The sequence below is a fragment of the Bubalus bubalis genome, chromosome 4 (genome assembly GCF_019923935.1).
Source record: "Bubalus bubalis isolate 160015118507 breed Murrah chromosome 4, NDDB_SH_1, whole genome shotgun sequence".
In the NCBI taxonomy this organism is placed as follows: domain Eukaryota; kingdom Metazoa; phylum Chordata; class Mammalia; order Artiodactyla; family Bovidae; genus Bubalus; species Bubalus bubalis.
This window is the reverse complement of record NC_059160.1, coordinates 28,115,225-28,134,230: the sequence shown is the minus strand read 5'-3', so window position 1 is coordinate 28,134,230 and position 19,006 is coordinate 28,115,225. Positions and strand designations below refer to the sequence as shown.

At 38.9% G+C, this 19,006-nt stretch overlaps 1 protein-coding gene across 8 annotated transcripts in view; it reads right to left on the bottom strand.

Moving 5' to 3' along the window:
* PIK3C2G (phosphatidylinositol-4-phosphate 3-kinase catalytic subunit type 2 gamma) overlaps positions 1-19,006 on the bottom strand; it is a 504,349-nt gene that overhangs the window by 353,006 nt on the left and 132,337 nt on the right. For all 8 annotated transcript variants that reach the window (XM_044941205.2, XM_044941209.2, XM_044941210.2 and 5 more), the window contains 3 exons: positions 16,788-16,821; positions 8,816-9,014; positions 853-975 (listed from right to left, as the gene is read on the bottom strand). In XM_044941205.2, the coding sequence (XP_044797140.2) occupies positions 853-975; positions 8,816-9,014; positions 16,788-16,821 (356 nt within the window). The remainder of the gene's footprint in view (positions 1-852; positions 976-8,815; positions 9,015-16,787; positions 16,822-19,006) is intronic.

The following is a 19,006-nucleotide window of genomic DNA, read 5'->3' as shown; positions in this document are numbered from 1 at the left end:
CAACCATGGATAAGCTTTAATTAAGTCCAAAGAAAAGTGGAGAGTCAAGTGAAAGTCACTCAGTTGTGTCCGACACTTTGTGACCCCATGGACTATACAGTCCATGGAATTCTTCATGCCAGAATATTGGAGTGGGTAGCCTTTTCCTTCTCCAGGGGATCTTCCTTACCCAGGAATCGAACTGGGGTGACCTAATTCTAGTCATTGAGCTGGTTAATATATTTTTGGGGAGTCACTTATTATATAAAATTCATTCCCTTGCCAAGCCACATTTACTGGACTTTTACTGTGTCTGGTGCTGCTTTAGCTGTTAGGGAAAAATTTTGAAAATTAAATAAATAAATAGATAAAGATCTTGGTAGGAGTTGATTATCCCAAATTAGATGACATTTTACACAATGCATAGATAGTTACTGTACAAAAACTTGATTGTTTAAGTAAATTTGCAATTGGCTTTTGTGAGAAAATAGAGATTACATATGTCATTAGGTGACATCTTTCTTCTTTGTTAGTACTGAAATCTATCTCCCTCCAACACCAATAGAGGGTATTCCTTTTATCCACAGTCTACAAATGATTAATAATTCTCCTTTCCCCAATTTCCCTCTTTGAGCAGCTCAACAATGTAGATTGGATATTTATCTAGATTTTTAAAGGCACCTTTAATCTGTTGAATTGAAGTCAGTTACCTAGTATGCTTAGCATATTTACCACATCTCTGAATCAAATCAACCAGCTACATTAAAAAAAAATTATATCTTTCACTTAGAAAGCAGCAGGGGAGAGGGGAGGTGGAAGGAATCCTGGTCTTTATTAGACAAATAATCTTTCCAGAATAAAGATTAAACTTACGTTTCATTCCAGTTGACCAAGAAAAAAAACAACTTTTTGACAGGAATATTTCTGCAGTTTCTCACTTGGCACAGCTTCTTTCCAGCATATGTAAGCCAACAGGAGAAAGAAAATGCTTTATAGCTAAAAAGAAACAATATTGATTCAATAAGTTGAACACTGTAAGGAAGCAGTTTTCTATATGGGTCAGTTATTTTATAGTTAAAAGTCAAATGATAAAGTGATGTTTGTTTGTACAGAGTGTACTTTAAAAATTACTAAGAATTTATGTTTTGTGGCTTCAGCAAAATTGCAGAATAATGGGAAGTCCTAGACCCTCTTTTCCCTGCTGAAGACACCAATTTAACAATACATGGATCAGTTTCCTTTGCGAGAAATCCAGAAACAAGTTAAAAGGCTCTTGCACCCAAGCGCAAAACCAGTCACAAAGAAATCAGTAGGAAAATTCATGGCACTCATTTGCAGAGCACTTTCTCTCAGCAGAGTGTCATGTGACCAGGAGAGAACTCCTAACTCCCATCTTCTCCCTGCGGTGGGAAAGAGAAGACTGGAACATATGTCTGACATTCAGACTTTTTAGGGGTTTATCCAAGGGACTGGTTTCTCTCTTGCCTGAATCTGAGTGCTGAACAGGAATCGGTGCCAAGTTGGGGGCCTCTGAAAACAAAGGAGGTGAGTGGTCTAAACTAGCACAAACTAACTCACCACTTCCCCCAGCTCAGTGCAAAATGAATAAGAGAAACCCCCTAACTCCCAGCTTCTCCCTTGGGAAAGACCTGGATTGTGATTCCAATAGGATATGATATCCGCTAGATGCCCAGGGGCCATGGATTTAGGAGAACAAAAAAAGAGCTGGGAGGCTTGCTGCTGCTCCAGAGGATTTGTGGGACCCGTAGGCAGAGGCTGATGCAATATGATGATCTCTGAATTGGCAGGAAGAGAGAGGAGCAGGGAGAGTGCAGTGTGCACCCAACAGTTTGGCTTTCTTTGGAGGCTGTGTGAGGGTCTGGTTTATGTCTCATCACCAGAGCATCTATGGGACCAGACATACTCTAAATACTGGCTCCCAACTGAGAACAAAAAAGAGCTGGGCAGCTTATGGAGAACCAGCAGGAAGGACCACAGGCTGACACTAGATGAAACAAGAAATTCAAGTTGTTGACAAAAGAAGTAAAAACTCTCTAAGTGTGAATCGACACACACAAATCCAGGGAGGATGCACCTACAAGACAGGTTTGAAAATCACCAAATCTCTAGCTGACTGGTAACATTCGGTCAACCACAAATTGGCATTTGCCATGGATGCTTGCCATCTACCTCTGCAAGGATTAAATCACATGCTACTGAAGTTGCTGACCTCCAACACCCCCTGAATGAGTTCAGGGTAGACAGCAGAAATGAGGCACTCTGTGTTTCTGGAAACTGGCAAGGACAGGTCTTATAGATAGTAAGATATTTTCAGAAACTGAGTTTATGAGCCCCATTCTTGATTCTCCTCATATCTCGAAAAGCACCAAAATCCTTCATATCTAGAAAAACATTAAAATGATCATTTCTCGTGACTGGCAGAAGCTTCACGAGACCAACAGAAGCTTTCTACAAAAAATATGTGCTTGATTGCATGTACTCCCACTTCACCAAAGTCACATATATGCTGTCCTTTCCCCCTGCCTCTTTGGAGCTGTTTTTCAGAGCTATCTGAGGTGCTCTCTTGCAGACTGGAGTCCTCATATTGTCCCAAATAAAACTTAACTCACAACTCTCACGTTATGCATCTTTTTTTTAAAGCAACAATTCTTTCCTCGTATGAAACCAGTCCATAAGCACTAGGAGAGGTAGCTGTTTTTTTTTTTTTAATGCTCAAATCTCAATACAAAGTAAAACGAGGTATACAATGAAAGAAGAAAACATGGGCCCAACAAAAGGAACAAGATAAATCTCCAGAAATGAGCTGAAAGTTGCTCAGTCATGTCCAACTCTTTGCGACCCCGTGGACTGTATAGTTCATGTATAGTCCATGGGATTCTCTAGGCCAAAATACTGGAGTGGGTAGCCTTTCCCTTCTCCAGGGGATCTTCCCAACCCAGGGATCGAACCCAGGTTTCCTGCATTGCAGGCAGATTCTTTACCAGCTGAGCCACAAGGGAAGCCCTGAGAGTCAAAATGCATTTCTAAATCATTTCTGAGAATGAAAGGATGAAAAATGAGGTTAGGCTAGATAAACTTACTATCTTTAAAGTCAATAATTTTGTATGAATCCAACTGACATTACAAAGATCCTCTAGTCGTTTCTCTATCAGGTCTCTCCATGAGAGAACAAAATTAGAAACCAAAGAGAAAATGTAAACAACCCTCAAGTGTTCTTCACTGGAAAGCCAAGTTTATTTTAAGCATATCAACATAAAATGGTGCCAGGGCTAGAAAGCAAAGACCTTTATAACAGATGAATTAAAGCAACAAGTGCAGACACAGAACTAACACTCTTTTATTTCCCTCAGAAAAGGGTAAGTTCTTACCTCACTATATTGACCAACTTCATGAAATGTTATGAATACATCAAAATTGTGGAGAGTTGGTTTACGCTAAAAGAAAAATCTCCAGAAAACAATCTTAAAGAAATGGAAGTATATGGACTACCAAAGAATAAAATATGTACATATATATACACACACATGCTCAATAAGCTCAGAAAAATAATGCATAAACAAAATGAGAATATTAAAAAAAACATAAAAATATTAAGAAGAAATTTTGGAGCTGAAGAATACAACAACTGAGTTGAAAAAAATCAATAGGTGGATTCAAGAACATATTGGATCAGGCAGAAGAAAAAATCAGTGAGCTCAAACATAGGTATTTGAAATTATTCAGAGAAACAAGAAAAATGAAGAGTGGAGAAAATCTAAGGGACTTACGGGACACAATCAATAGGACAAGTAAAATGCATTATTTGAGTCCCAGAAGATGACCGAGAGAAAAAGGCAGAAAGCTGATCTGAAGAAATAATGGCTGAAAACTTATTAATTGTGGGAAAGGAAATGGACATCCAATTTCAAGAAGCCTAATGGGCTAAACTAGGATGAGCCCAAGGAAGACCATACTAAAACACATTAAAATTAAACTATTGGAAGTCAAACACAAAGAGAGAACTTTGAAAGCAGCAAGAGAAAAGTGATCTGCCACATAAAAGGGATCTCATCAGTTTTTCAGCAGATTTCTCAGCAGAAACCTTGAAGGCCAGAGGGAGTGAGATGATATAATCAAAGTTCTGAAAGAAAAAAACATACTGTATCTGGCAAAGCTGTCCTTCAAAAATGAAGGAGAAATAAATACTTCCTCAGGTAAAAAGCTGAGGGAGTTCATCAGCACTAGACCTGACTCAACATGAAATGCTAAAGGGAATCCTTCAAGTGGGAATGAAAGGATGCTAGATAGCAACAGGAGAGCATATGAAAGCACGAAAGCTTGCTGGTAAGGGGAGACATATAGACAAATACAGAATACTGTGAGACTGTAATGGTGATACATGAATAACTTAACTCTGCTATAGAGTTTAAAAGGACAAAGTATAGAAAACTTTAATGATAACAATATATAAAATTTATGAAGATGCAATTTGTGGTATTAGTAACACAAAGTATGATGAGGGAAGAAGAGTAGAGAATTTGTATGTGACTAAAGTGAAGTATTGAAAAGCAGAGATATTACGTTGCCAACAAAGGTCCGTCTTGTCAAGGCTATGATTTTTCCAGTAGTCATGTATGGATGTCAGAGTTGGACTGTGTAGAAAGCTGAGCACCAAAGAATTGATGCTTTTGAACTGTGGTGTTGGATAAGACTCTTGAGAGTCCCTTGGATTGTAAGGAGATCCAACCAGTCCATCCTAAAGGAGATCAGTCCTGGGTGTTCATTGAAGGACTGATGCTAAAGCTGAAACTTCAATACTTTGGCCACCTCATGCGAAGAGTTGACTCATTGGAAAAGACCCTGATGCTTGGAGGGATTGGGGACAGGAGGAGAAGGGGACGACAGAGGATGAGATGGCTGGATGGCATCACTGACTCGATGGACATGAGTTTGAGTGAACTCCAGGAGTTGGTGATGGACAGGGAGGCCTGGCGTGCTGCAATTCATGGGGTCGCAAAGAGTTGGACACGACTGAACTGAACTTAAAGTGAAGTTATAACAAAATTTTAAAAAGTGAAGTTATTATCAGCATAAAACAGTGTTTTAAATATAATATGTATTATGTAAGGCCCATTGTCACCACAAAGAAAGCAACCACAATATAGATGATACACAAAAGAAAATAAGAAAGGAGTTGAAGTGAAGAGTTTATAAAAACTCATCAGGACACAAAGGAAAGTGGCAAGACAGAAAAAGAGGGACAAAAATGCTACAAGACAGAAAATGATGCAAAAAAAAATGGCAAAAGTAAGTTCTTCTTTATCATTAATTATATTAGATATAAATTAAATTCTACAATGAGAAGAAACAGCATAATGGAATGGATTAGTAAACAAGATCCAACCATATGCTGTCTACAAGGGATACACTTTAGATTTAAGGACACCCCTGAAAGTGAAAGGATATATATATATATATAATATCATATATTCCATATATGATAATCAAAAGAGCAGGAGTGACCATACTTATGCAAGACAAAATAGACTTTAAATTAAAGCTGTCACAACAGACAAAAACATTATATAATGATAAAGAGGTCAATTTACCAAGAGGATACAATAGATGTAAATATACATGCACCCTAAGTTGAAGCAAATGTATTAAGCAAACATTGAAGGGATGAAAAGGAGAACTAGAAAATAACACAATAATAACAGAAGATCTCAATACTGGTTACAATTAATAGAACAAGCAGACAGAAGCTCAATAAGGAAGAGGGTTTTAATAACACTATAGTCCAAATGAACCTAATAGACATTTATAGAACATTCCACCTAACCTCAGGGCAATATGCATTCTTCTCAAGCTTGGATCTTTCTCTAGCACAAATCAAAAAATTGGTTATGGAACAAGTCTCAACAAATTAAAAAAAATTGAAATCATACCAAGTATATTTTCTGACCACAATGGAATACAAGTAGAAATCAGTGGCAGAAATAAAACTGGAAAAATTCTCAAATTAATGTTAATTAACACTTCTTAGTTTCTGTTTCTTTTTTTATTTTACTGAAATATAGTTATTGTACAATATTACATTAGTTCCAGGTGTTCTACATAATGATCTGATGTTTGCATACATTATGAAATGATGACCATGATAAGTAACCATCTGTCCTCATACAAAGGTATTACAGTATCATTGATCCATGTTTCTTATGGTGTAGATTATTAATACATCCATGTGACTTATTAGTTATATAACTGGAGATTTATGCCACTTAATCCTCCTCACCTATTTCACCCCCAACCCACCCCTTTCCTTCTGGCAAACACTTGTTGTTCTCTGAGAGTCTGTTTTCATTTTGTTTGTTTTTCAGATTCTACGTAAGTGAGATCATGCAGTAGAAATGAGTACTTTTGAACAACCAGTGTGTCAAACAGAAATCAAAAGGGAAATAGAAAATATTGTAAAATGTGAAAACACACAGCATTACAAAACTTATGAGATATAGCAAAATCAGTTCTAAAAAAGAAGTTTAAAGCAATAAATGCTTACATTAAAAGAAGAAAGGTCAAATAAAAACTACAATGAGGTACCACCTCACACTGGTCAGAATGGCCATTATCAGGCAGTCTACAAATAATAAGTGCTGGAGAAGGTGTAGAGGAAAGGGAACTCACCTACACTGCTGGTGAGAATGTAAATTGGTATTGCCACTATTCAGAACAGTATGTAGATTCCTTAAAAAACTAAATATAGAGCTACCATATGATCCAGGATACCATTCCTGGCCATATATCTGGAGAAAACCATGCACCCCAATGTTCACTGCAACACTATTTACAGTAGCCAGGACATGGAAGCAACCTAAATGTCCATCAATGGAGGAATGGATAAAGAAGACGGGATACATATATACAGTGGAATATTACTCAGTCATAAAAAGAATAAAATGATGCCATTTGCAGCAACATGAATGAACTTAGAAATTTTCATACTGAGTAAAGGTAGATAGAGAAAGACAAAAATTGTGTGATATCACTTATAAGTGGAATCTAAAAAAAAAAGTACAAATGATCTTATTTGGGCTTTCCAGGTGGCACTACTGGTAAAGAACTCACCTGCCTATTCAGGAGACGTTAAGAGATAAGGGCTCGATCCCTGGATTGGGAAGATACCCTGGAGAAGGGAAAGGCAACCCACTCCAGTATTCTTGCCTGGAAAATCCCATGGTCAGAGAAGCCTGGTAGGCTACAGCCCAAAGGGTTGCAAAGAGTCAGACACAACTGAGGCAACTTAACACACACACATGATCTTATTTACAAAATAGAAATAGAGTCACAGATGCAGAAAACAAACTTATGGTTACCAGCCAGAAAAGTGGGGGAGAGGAGGGATAAACTGGGAGACTGGGATAGATATATATACACTACTATATATTTATAAAGTAGATAACTAATAATGACCTACTGTATAACACAGGGAAGTCTTTTCAATACTCTATACATGTATATGTATAACTGATTCACTTTACAGCAGAAACTAACACAACATTGTAATCAACTATGCTGCAATAAAAATTTTAAAAACAGATTTAAAAAATTAAAAATGAAAGAAGTTCACAAATAAACAATCTAAATCTATACTCAAGGAACCAGAAAACAAAGAACAAACTAAGATAAAAATTAAAAGAAGAAAGAAAATAATAAAGATCAGAAGCAAAATAAGTAAAACAGAATAGAGAAACAATAGAAAAATAAACAAAACTAAATTTCCCACATACATAAATAGCTCTATGTATATAGCTTTCTGAGTACTTATCTGGCTACATAGTTTTTCCAGGTGAATTAGAATAAATAAGGATATACTAAAGGTTTAAAAATTATGAAAACATTCGAGTAGCACTTTGTAACATTACACATCATCATCCTAAAATACTTCATAAAATTAAGAAAGAGAAAAAGTGTAAAAGAATCATCCCATGGGTTTTAAAGAATGTTTATGTGAGATACATAGATGGTCGTTTTTCATTTTTACATACAAAGGTAAAATTTTTGTTATAATTGACTCATAAATTTTGCATAGTTTCCATTTGCAAAAATACAGACCAAGATAAAATTATTTCTCTGTTTATTTTAGCCTTTCTTTGAGATGCTAAGTGCAGTGGGTACAATAAATCCATTAGAAAATTACTAATCTCTTATCACCTTAATTTGATTTAATCCATAAGGAATTTAAAATAATTATTATAATATTACTCTAATTATGTTATTCAAGAAAATAGTACATAGCAGAATTAACCTCAAACCTGGCAATGCTCCATGCATAATTGTGGTTAATTTCTATTGTAACTCAAGTAACTCTTGGCTAATTTTCACTTTATCAAGGTACTAATCTCACAAAATATTTACCACTCACAACTTGATAGGGATCAAGTGATTTCTTTCTATTCTTAAATACTCTCCATCTCCTTGTATGTGTGTGTGCATTCTCACCCTGTGTTAATTGGCATCAGTCATTTAAACTCAAACATAAAAAATGAAAAATTTAGGGCAATCACCATGTGAAGATGGGCACTTTCTGTTTCTCTTATGATATATTGACAACATGCAGTTATTTTTAATAGGAGAATGGGAGAAGACTTGAGGGAAAAGGAATGTGCACTGGACTGGAAATAAAAGTGTGAATGATTTTAAAAACATGGATATATCCATGCTGATTAAATTTCAAGATGAAATACTTGCTTCTGCAAATAAGAACAAGGCAAATATATTCAATTAGAAGCGACACAAAACTAATTAACCCTTTTGTGGAAAAGGCATCACAACTCACCTGTGCACCCAGGTTTCTGGAATATTGTGAGCTGCATACACTGTGAAGCTAAGGTGGGAATGGAGCCCAAGATTTACACAGGAGACACTATACAGAGGCGCATGTAGAGGCTGGAAATCTGCACAGAAGCTGCTGCAATGGATATCAATTAGCTGACAGATGGATGTGGATAGATCAGTTGTCACTTTCTCTATCAAACCTGGGGGGGAGGGTGGGGAGAGGGATAGAAACCAGGTCATCTATGAAGGGTCATATTTATCACAAACCATTCTTTACAGCTTTGAAAATTTTTATAACAAAATTTAAAGAAAACTGAATTAAAATGACCCTCTATCAACTGAAGCCAATTAGCCATCTGTGCCTCTGTATGCAGTCTGGGGTAGCTGCTATAGTGTAATTAATCAGCTTTCATTTCTTCAATTGCACAAATTTGGGAAGTACAGCCTTTAATCACAAATCATAATTCTGGGTTATCAATTTGGCATCCTGATGATCTATAATTCACAAAATTTTTGGTCTAGATTATTATTGTTTAGAGTTAATGTTCAAACAAGGGCCATGTTTTCTGTGTGGTTTATACCTACTTTAAACAAACTCCATCTAAGGAATTAATTATAATAAGTTTGATTATGCTATGTTTGCCATTAACTGAACACTAATCATACACATTATGTTGCCATAAAAAGAGTGAAGGAAAGTTATGTCCAACCTAGATAGCATATTCAAAAGTAGAGACATTACTTTGCCTACAAAGGTCCGTCTAGTCAAGGCTATGGTTTTTCCTGTGGTCATGTATGGATGTGAGAGTTGGACTGTGAAGAAGGCTGAGCACCGAAGAATTGATGCTTTTGAACTGTGGTGTTGGAGAAGACTTTTGAGAGTCCCAGGGACTGCAAGGAGATCCAACCAGTCCATTCTGAAGGAGATCAGTCCTGGGTGTTCTTTGGAAGGAATGATGCTAAAGCTGAAACTCCAGTACTTTGGCCACCTCATGCAAAGAGTTGACTCATTGGAAAAGACTCTGATGCTGGGAGGGATTGGGGGCAGGAGGAGAAGGGGACAACAGAGGATGAGATGGCTGGATGGCATCACTGACTCGATGGATGTGAGTCTGAGTGAACTCCGGGAGTTGGTGATGGACAGGAAGGCCTGGCACTCTGGGATTCATGGGGTGGCAAAGAGTTGGACACGGCTGAGTGACTGAACTGAACTGAACTGAACTGAAGTACATGGCTGGTATCCGAGGTAAGTTTAGAATAAAAGATTTATGACATTTACTATATCTCTTCAAAATCAAAGCTTTACTCCAGTTTTACCATTAGTTATTTATAGGGAGTCTATTGATTATCGTAAAGCTGACTTGTCATGAAGGAAGAAAAAATTAAGAAAAAAATGAAGAAAAATGACAAACTACGGGGACCAATAGATTTGAAATGTCTGTTAGATTCCATGCCAATTTAGTTTAGAGCATACGAAAAGCGTCCCCTGATTATTAAATTCAAGGTAAATTTTTCTGAGAATGGTATTCTCCCTCTCGTTAAACTCTCTGTTGGACAAATTCCAACCTGAGTGGGAGGAAGCAGAAGAGGCTGATGAAATGGACTAGGCAGAACTGGTGGACTTTGATAGGAATCTGGCACCATTAGGATGGAGAAACCTGAGGATGATGAATGCCATCTCCGGGTAGGATTCACTGTCAGACCCTTAACAGGGCAGGTGAATAACACTCACTGCTGACATTTTGTATGCAGTAGTCAATGCATTGGAGAAGGCAATGGCACCCCACTCCAGTACTCCTGCCTGGAAAATCCCATGGACGGAGGAGCCTGGAAGGCCGCAGTCCATGGGGTCGCTGAGGGTCGGACACGACTGAGAGACTTCACTTTCACTTTTCACTTTCATGCATTGGAGAAGGAAATGGCAACCCACTCCAGTGTTCTTGCCTGGAGAATCCCAGGGAAGGGGAAGCCTGGTGGGCTGCCGTCTATGGGGTCGCACGGAGTTGGACACGACTGAAGTGACTTAGTAGCAGCAACAGAAGCAGTCAATGCATCAAAAATCATGACGCTCATGACTTGCAATTATTTTTAATATTCAACTACACTGTTTCAGAAGTTAGGTGAATAACCTCGTGTAAAAAATTGTATGCAAAACCAATACAATATTGTAAGGTAAAAAAATAATAATAACATTTTTTTAAATTGTATTTTAAAAATTATTCCCTTTTGACCTAGAAGAGGAAACTCTTTAATGGACAAATATTTAAGGGACAAAGAGTTTTAAGAGATGAATGTATAATACGAAGTGTTATCAATGGAGCCCTCCTACTCCTCTGGGTCACTCATGCCTGACTTTGCTGACAAGTCTCGAAGGTCAGGGGTTGCAAGGCTCCTGTGGTTGTGATCAAGACCCTTACTTCAGGCCTTGTTCAGTCCCGGCAAAAGGCCTCCTTAAATCCCACAGGCGGGTCTTGGTAGACGAGTGTGAGGCAGAAAACCCTGCGTTCTTCTATCCATCCTGGGCCAGAAATATGTACGGAAATGCCGTATTTCAGATATTTCTCCTTTTTGGCCGCCTTGTTCTGGAGAAATTAAATGAAAAGGCAGTGCCACCAGTGCGGGGAAGACAGAAGCAGAGGAACCATGTTCTAGGCGGCGGTTCCCACATCGGGAACGGCCGCTGGGCTGCGGAGGAGAGCCTGCCGGAGGAGAGCTGGCCCTCCAGGCGGTACTTGGGAGGGAGACACTGTGTCCGGAGGCCTGAAGCCCATGCTGCTGAGCATCCGTAGCAATCCTCGGCTTCTGGGCCGGACCACGGGAACGTGATGGGGCCCCCGCGGAGGGATGGGCAGAGCCAGCCTGTGTGGGGAAAGGCAGAAGATTGTCTCCCCTGCCTCCAGATCCTAGGCCTCTGCACATGGTTGCTGCTCCAGAAGTCAAGCCTCCATCTGACTTCCTTCTCGGGTTACCTCACAGCCTCCATTTCCCGGAGGAAAAGGGCCAACACAGGAGCTGGTCGGCCTCGACGGGCAGCCTTTCCCCAGCAGGGCTGAGCTAAGTTTTAGGCTGAACACGCCTGGCAGGTGTTTGCAGATGATGACTGAGGTTTCTGTAGCCCGAGGAAGGGACTGATGGACAATTTCCTTCCATTTCAACCCCAAGCTTGCCAGTTGGACACCAGTTAGTTCTGGTTCACGACTCCGGGGTCAGAGTGCGGGCCTTTTCAAGCGAGGCGTCCACGTGGTACGGGGAGTGTCAGTTGCGGAGTAGGGCTGCGTGGCCTTGGCTTTGTAGTGGTCCGGCGTGAACGCCTGTTCTCGCTCTCCAGATTGCAGGTTCTTAGCCCACTGGTTGGGCAGGGCTGGTGGTGCTCATCTGTCCCACATGGGGTCCCGGATGCCAGGGCCAAGGCGGGCTCCTTCCTCGCCCTCCCTCCTCCCATCCTCTCCCTACCCCTCGGGTGGCTGGGTCATGTGCAGCCGTGAGTCCCCAAGACCACAGACCAGAAGAGCGAGGTTGCCAAGCCCTTGGCAGCTGAGGAGACGTTGACAGAACAAGTAAGAGCATCCTTAGATCTTATGTTCTCAAGATCTCCTGTGATTTTTAAAAAATTTTCATAACATTTTATTTTACTTACTATACCATATTTTAAAGGTTTTTATATTTTGAGGTATAGAAAAAGAAATGTCCATTAAGATTATGAAAGGGGCCAAGTGTGGGGGCGGGGTTCCCGGGTGGTCCAGTAGTTAAGAGTCCCGGACACTTACACTGCAGTAGGTGTGATTCAAGCTAAGATCCTACCAGCCACGCAGTTCGACCAATAATAATAATAATAATGATAAAAAGATGATGAATGGAACAAGTGGAACAAGTCACAAATTTGGCATAAGCGTATTCAGTGTGGAGTCACATCACACAGTATTGTTTTTTTGAGACACGTGCACTTTCTCATGAGTAGTTTCCAAAACGGAAATTGCTTTTTGGTTCTCGTGTGCTGTGCTTAGTTGCTCAGCCGTATAGGACTCCTTTCAACCCCATGGATTGTAGCCCACCAGATACCTCTGTCCATGGGGCTTCTCCAGTGAAGAATACTGGAGTGCATTGCCGTGCCCTCCAGCAGGGTATCTTTCCCAACCCAGGAATCCACCTGGGGTCTCCTGCATTGCAGGCAGATTCTTTTGGTTCTTAGTTGGTTTGAAAAGAAATTAGCAGAATGAGCTAGACGCTTCCTCCAATAGTATGTGTGTAGTGTTCCATTGCCCAGGAAAGAGGCCAGCTTCTGCATGGAGCCTCTTCCCACATCCTGTCCCTCAGTAGCTCTGCCCATAATTAAACATTTTGTTGTTGTTGTCCAACACATGCTATTATTCACTTAGTTATTCATAAATTTGTACAAAATTTATGAGATGGCCAAATTCTACTCACTTGCTGTGTTTCTAAAATTGTGCCCTTTGTTGAAACAGCCTGAGGTGACAAGCAGAGTGAAAGAGCTCTAATTAAAATTCTCTGAGAAATCAGCAGTAGCAATTAATGAAACAGAAGAGGAAAGGAGCATAAAAATAGTCTTTAAAGAGGCCTCATCAAACTCTGGAGGCCAACCAACAGGGTTTCTCCTGAACAACAGGAGGCAGAAAATTATAAATTTATAAAAACATCTTGTTTCTCTGGTCCCCAAATTGTATTCTGAAGCAGGAAGTACAGACTTCTTGTTAATAATTCCCAATCTTGTGCAAATTAATGCACATTAAAATAAATCATAAAGTTGAGTTAGAGATCTCATTAATTGATGCCCCGGCACATATTTTAGAGAATCTTAATTATTGGGCTAATTACTCAAACTCCACTTTTTACTTTTTTGCAGAAATACAGTTCTAGATTAGAATTTGCTTCTTTGAGGTAGTAGTGTAGAGATGTGTGCTTCTTCAAGAACTCTGGGTGAAGAATGCATTTTTAGTTATCATCAGGAATATATTAAGGACTTAAAGTACTGGGCTTGGTGAAATATGGGAAAATGTTTATTGCACCTGATTTTGCAATGAGAAAAGACTTGTAGTAACAGGAAATAAGCAATGACAATACATAGGTGATTAAAATGCATTAATTAGGATGTTTGGTTTGCATTTTTATGGAAATAAGGGGGTAAGAGTACATGACTTTATTCTAGTGTACTTTTGAATGGAAAACAGTCTCTGTGTTGCTGCTGTTTGTCACTTTCTGTACTTCTCCTGTTCAGTGAAGTCTGTGTTTTCCTTGCAAATATAATCTGTATTAAAATCTGGTTTGTTTTTCATGTTCCAAATAAACTTTGTTTACACAAACAGGCAACATGCCAGATTTAATGAATGCTGGTGTAGAGCACAGGTATGATCAGATCTCTTAGCTTCAAAGTATATTGCGAAGAATCCATAAGAATATTAAGTATGAGAATCAGAATCATCAATAATAGTGGCACCCCACTCCAGTACTCTTGCCTGGAAAATCTCATGGATGGAGAAGCCTGGTGGGCTGCAGTCCATGGGGTCGATAAGAGTCGGACACGACTGAGTGACTTCACTTTCACTTTTCACTTTCCTGCATTAGAGAAGGAAATGGCAACCCACTCCAGTGTTCTTGCCTGGAGAATCCCAGGGACGGGGGAGCCTGGCAGGCTGCCATCTGTGGGGTCGCACAGAGTCGGACACGACTGAAGTGACTTAGCAGCAGCATACCTATATTTGGGAGAAGGCAATGGCACCCCACTACAGTACTCTTGCCTGGAAAATCCCATGGACGGAGGAGCCTGGCTGGCTACAGTCCATGGGGTTGCTAGGAGTCGGACACGACTGAGCGACTTCACTTTCACTTTTCACTTTCATGCATTGGAGAAGGAAATGGCAACCCACTTCAGTGTTCTTGCCTGGAGAATCCCAGGGACGACGGAGTCTGGTGGGCTGCTGTCTATGGGGTCGCACAGAGTCAGACACGACTGAAGTGATTTAGTGGCAGCAGCACTGTTAGATCAACATTTTGTGTAAAGAGGGTTCTAGACTTTTATTTCAGAGTACTTAAATAGAACGCAACTGCATGTATATACGGATAAATGTTCATTTTGCTGTCATTTCAGTGCTCTTCCTTTCTGCTTTTTAAACTACTGTAAGGTGTTTCTACATAATAAAATACTAGAAAATATATTTATCTTGTAGAATGAGAAGTATGATTTATGAAAAGTTTATGAGAGCTGCAGATGGAGAATTTTTAATCCAGAATTAATTCCTTTTCTGTGATGATTTAGCATGGATTATAAGTCCCTGGGAACATTTCTTGCAGTTTTGTGGACTCTCATATCCTGACCCTTGAAGAACATAGGATGAGAAGAGTTTATTCCAACATTCCTGATAGAAAGGACGAAAAGGCCAATTTCATATAAGCATACCTCTGGCTTATTCACTCCTCGTTCTTTTAGTTGTACTCTGTGCTAGGAAAATTGTTAGGGGGTGTCTGTCTCTCCCTTCCTTGATGGTGCTCTGGAGTTTTATTATGTGAATGCTTGGAATAGGGATTTTTGCACTAGCAAAGGTTTTTTGCCCTTACCCTTTGCCGTCCCATTTTCCTCTGTGATGTGAAGTGGGGGAGTTCTTCCTATGTATTGCAAACAGTAAGTCCTCTCTATATGAATGAGTTCAGTTCTGAGAGTGCATTTGTAAGTCCAATTTGTTTGTAAGTCCAACAAAGTTAGCCTAGGTACCCAGCTAACACAATCAACTATATAGTTCTGTACTGTAATAGATTTATAATACTTTTCACACAAATAACATATAAAAAGCAAGCAAAAAATAAACATTTTTAATCTGATAGTATAGTACGTTGAAAAGGACAGTAGTACAGTCCAACAGCTGGTATACAGAGACTGACATCGAGTGAACAGGTGAGAAGAGTTACTGACTGGAGATGGGGAGAAGGAGGTGGGAGACAGTGGAGCTGAAGAATCACTAGCAGTAGGAGATGGAGGGCAAGCTGCAGTTTCATTCATGCCTGAACACACATTCGCATCTTTCAAAGTTCGCAACTTGAAGGTTCACATGTAGGGGACTTACTGTATCTTCTTTTGAGTGGTGGGAATTAGAATGGACAGGATATCCTGCTATGCATAACTTTCTACTGAAAACCACTAAGGGTATGGAGGGCAGGTCAGAGTTATTGTTTGTGCTTCACTGTCACCTTTGACAGCTGAACATGTGTGAGTCAGATCATTTCCTTAAAGATACTCAGAAGTGTTCATAAGCCAAATACGATCTGCCAGTGCAAACAAGAGCAATCTTGACCACACCCTGCACTTCACATACTGTCCTATCCTTTATTCATGTTAGGAAAACTGAGGATCAGAGAGTTTCATTCTTTACCATCAGAGTAAAAAAAATGGGCAGAGTTGGAATTCAAAATCAGTTCTGCCTGATTCCAGAAGCCAGACTCATTGCTGTAGACCACACTATCTACCCTTTTCAACAGAGGCCCAGTCCTCCTGTGGCTTACAGTTTTGTAGGTTCAGAGCTTCTGCGAACACTTAAGTATTTCAGAACCAAATCCTCCTGCCTGATACATTAAGTTGATGCTTCAAATAGAGCTTGATTTTAAAATGGAAATTAATGACCTTGAAGAAAGACATCTGCTACATTTCTGCCTTCTCTTACATCAGAATATCATTAGTTAAATAAAATTTTATATTTTCTTAGAATGGTAAAAAGGGCATTTTCAAAATTCTTTTTACTTTTACAGCTTTCTTGACTTTATTTTTTTAAAAAATCTCAGGCTCAAAGGCAGTGGATTTTTATTCACTTGCAGAATAATCACTACTGTCAGTAAAAAGAGTTTGAGCAAAAGTTTTTTCCCTCAAAAATATTTTATGTGTGTGTTATCACCATATTTGGAAAAATTAAATTACTTTTGGTTTTAGAAATTGTTTATTTAAAAAATATTTTGGTGCACGTATGTTTTACCTTTTGCTGAAGTGTCTGAATTTTGATGAAGATTCTGAAAAAGAAAAATAGGTCCAAAGATACACTTGTTATTCAGAAAACAAATTTGGAAAACCAAACCAATAATGTCCACAATCTATATACAGAAATTTCTCTGCCATGATGAAAATGCATTTCTTGGTGTCTTATATCAATATTACTTATTCAACAGGAAATCTAAATTGTAAGGTGAAAGAAAAGTCTTCTGTCATAATCAGCAATCTTTGTTATTTGATTCAAGAAAAAAATTTCTAGCATAAGCTCAGGCTTCTTAGTATTATTTGAACAGTTCTGCAGATATTGCCTGGTGGCAAAATAGCTTCCCTGGTGGTACAGACAGTAAAAAAGTCTGCCTGCAATGCAGGAGACCCAGGTTTGATCCCTGGGTGGGGAAGATCCCCTGCAGGAGAGTATGGCAACCCACTCCATTTTCTTTCCTGGAGAATCCCATGGACAAAGGAGCCTGACGGGGCTGCTGTCCATAGGGTAGCAAAGAGTCGGACATGACTAAAGCGACTCAGTACACACCCACATATAGTGCCTAAATTCAATCCCCCTTCCACAACAGAGACTGATATTTTAGTATAAAAGGTTTGTCATTTTCACTGTTTAGTGTGTTCAGTTCTTATTTTAACAGTCATTCATATACAGGCTTAAAAAATCATACAGATTCACTGTATAGTTTCATTTCTTTATTTTGTAGGATTAAAAAGAGAAACTGGTAGTCAAATACTTGAGATTGTATCCTGGATTAAAAAAAAAAAACTATCTGAGATTTTGTGTTTTTCATAATCATTTAAGTTTGTATCCATTAGCATGGTGGTTTTTATTTGCTTGTTTATGTTTATTGTACACCTGGAGTTACTTTAGTGGTTTAGAATTTACTGGCTATAACTTCATTATCATGAAAACTATATAAGGTAGGTGATTCACAGATTCATTAAAAGTTACATTTCAGTCAAAAAGAAAATTCAATTTTCTAACAAGATCCATTTTAATTGATGCTAAATTTTTTGGAAATTTTGCTTTGACAAGTTTGCTTTGAAGGAAATCCAATTAATGAAAAGCTTGATTTCTCAAACAAACTAGGGAATAATTGTATTCCTGTAACAAGGAACTTGCTAAAGTATTCCTTTTAGAGAGAAAAGTCTTCTGTCATGTTTAGAATGTAATTAAACATGTATGTAACTTTTCATTGAAGAGTATCATTCACATGAACCTTCTCAGAAGCAATTCTCTTAGGTAAAATAGTTCATCTGAGCATAGATTCAACTACTAAGCTGAACACATGAGGTCTTTACCCAGCTGTGTGGGTGAGATTGTTAAACACGTTAGCATGACTAAACTAGAATTCAGTTTATTCAAAAATGTAAACTTGTATTTTATTTTTTTATTTTTGTATTTTATTTTATTTTATTAATTTTTAATTTTATTTTATTTTTAAAATTTACAATATTGTATTAGTTTTGCCAAATATCAAAATGAATCCGCCACAGGTATACCTGTGTTCCCCATCCTGAACCCTCCTCCCTCCTCCCTCCCCATACCCTCCCTCTGGGTCGTCCCAGTGCACCAGCCCCAAGCATCCAGTATCGTGCATCGGACCTGGACTGGCAACTCGTTTCATACATGATATTTTACATGTTTCAATGCCATTCTCCCAAATCTCCCCACCCTCTCCCTCTTCCACAGAGTCCATAAGACTGATCTATACATCAGTGTCTCTTTTGCTGTCTCGTACACAAGGTTATTGTTACCAACTTTCTAAATTCCATATATATGCATTAGTATACTGTATTGGTGTTTTTCTTTCTGGCTTACTTCACTCTGTATAATAGGCTCCAGTTTCATCCACCTCATTAGAACTGATTCAAATGTATTCTTTTTAATGGCTGAATAATACTCCATTGTGTATAGGTACCACTGCTTTCTTATCCATTCATCTGCTGATGGACATCTAGGTTGCTTCCATGTCCTGGCTATTATAAACAGTGCTGTGATGAACATTGGGGTACACGTGTCTCTTTCCCTTCTGGTTTCCTCAGTGTGTATGCCCAGCAGTGGGATTGCTGGATCATAAGGCAGTTCTATTTCCAGTTTTTTAAGGAATCTCCACACTGTTCTCCATAGTGGCTGCACTAGTTTGCATTCCCACCAACAGTGTAAGAGGGTTCCCTTTTCTCCACACCCTCTCCAGCATT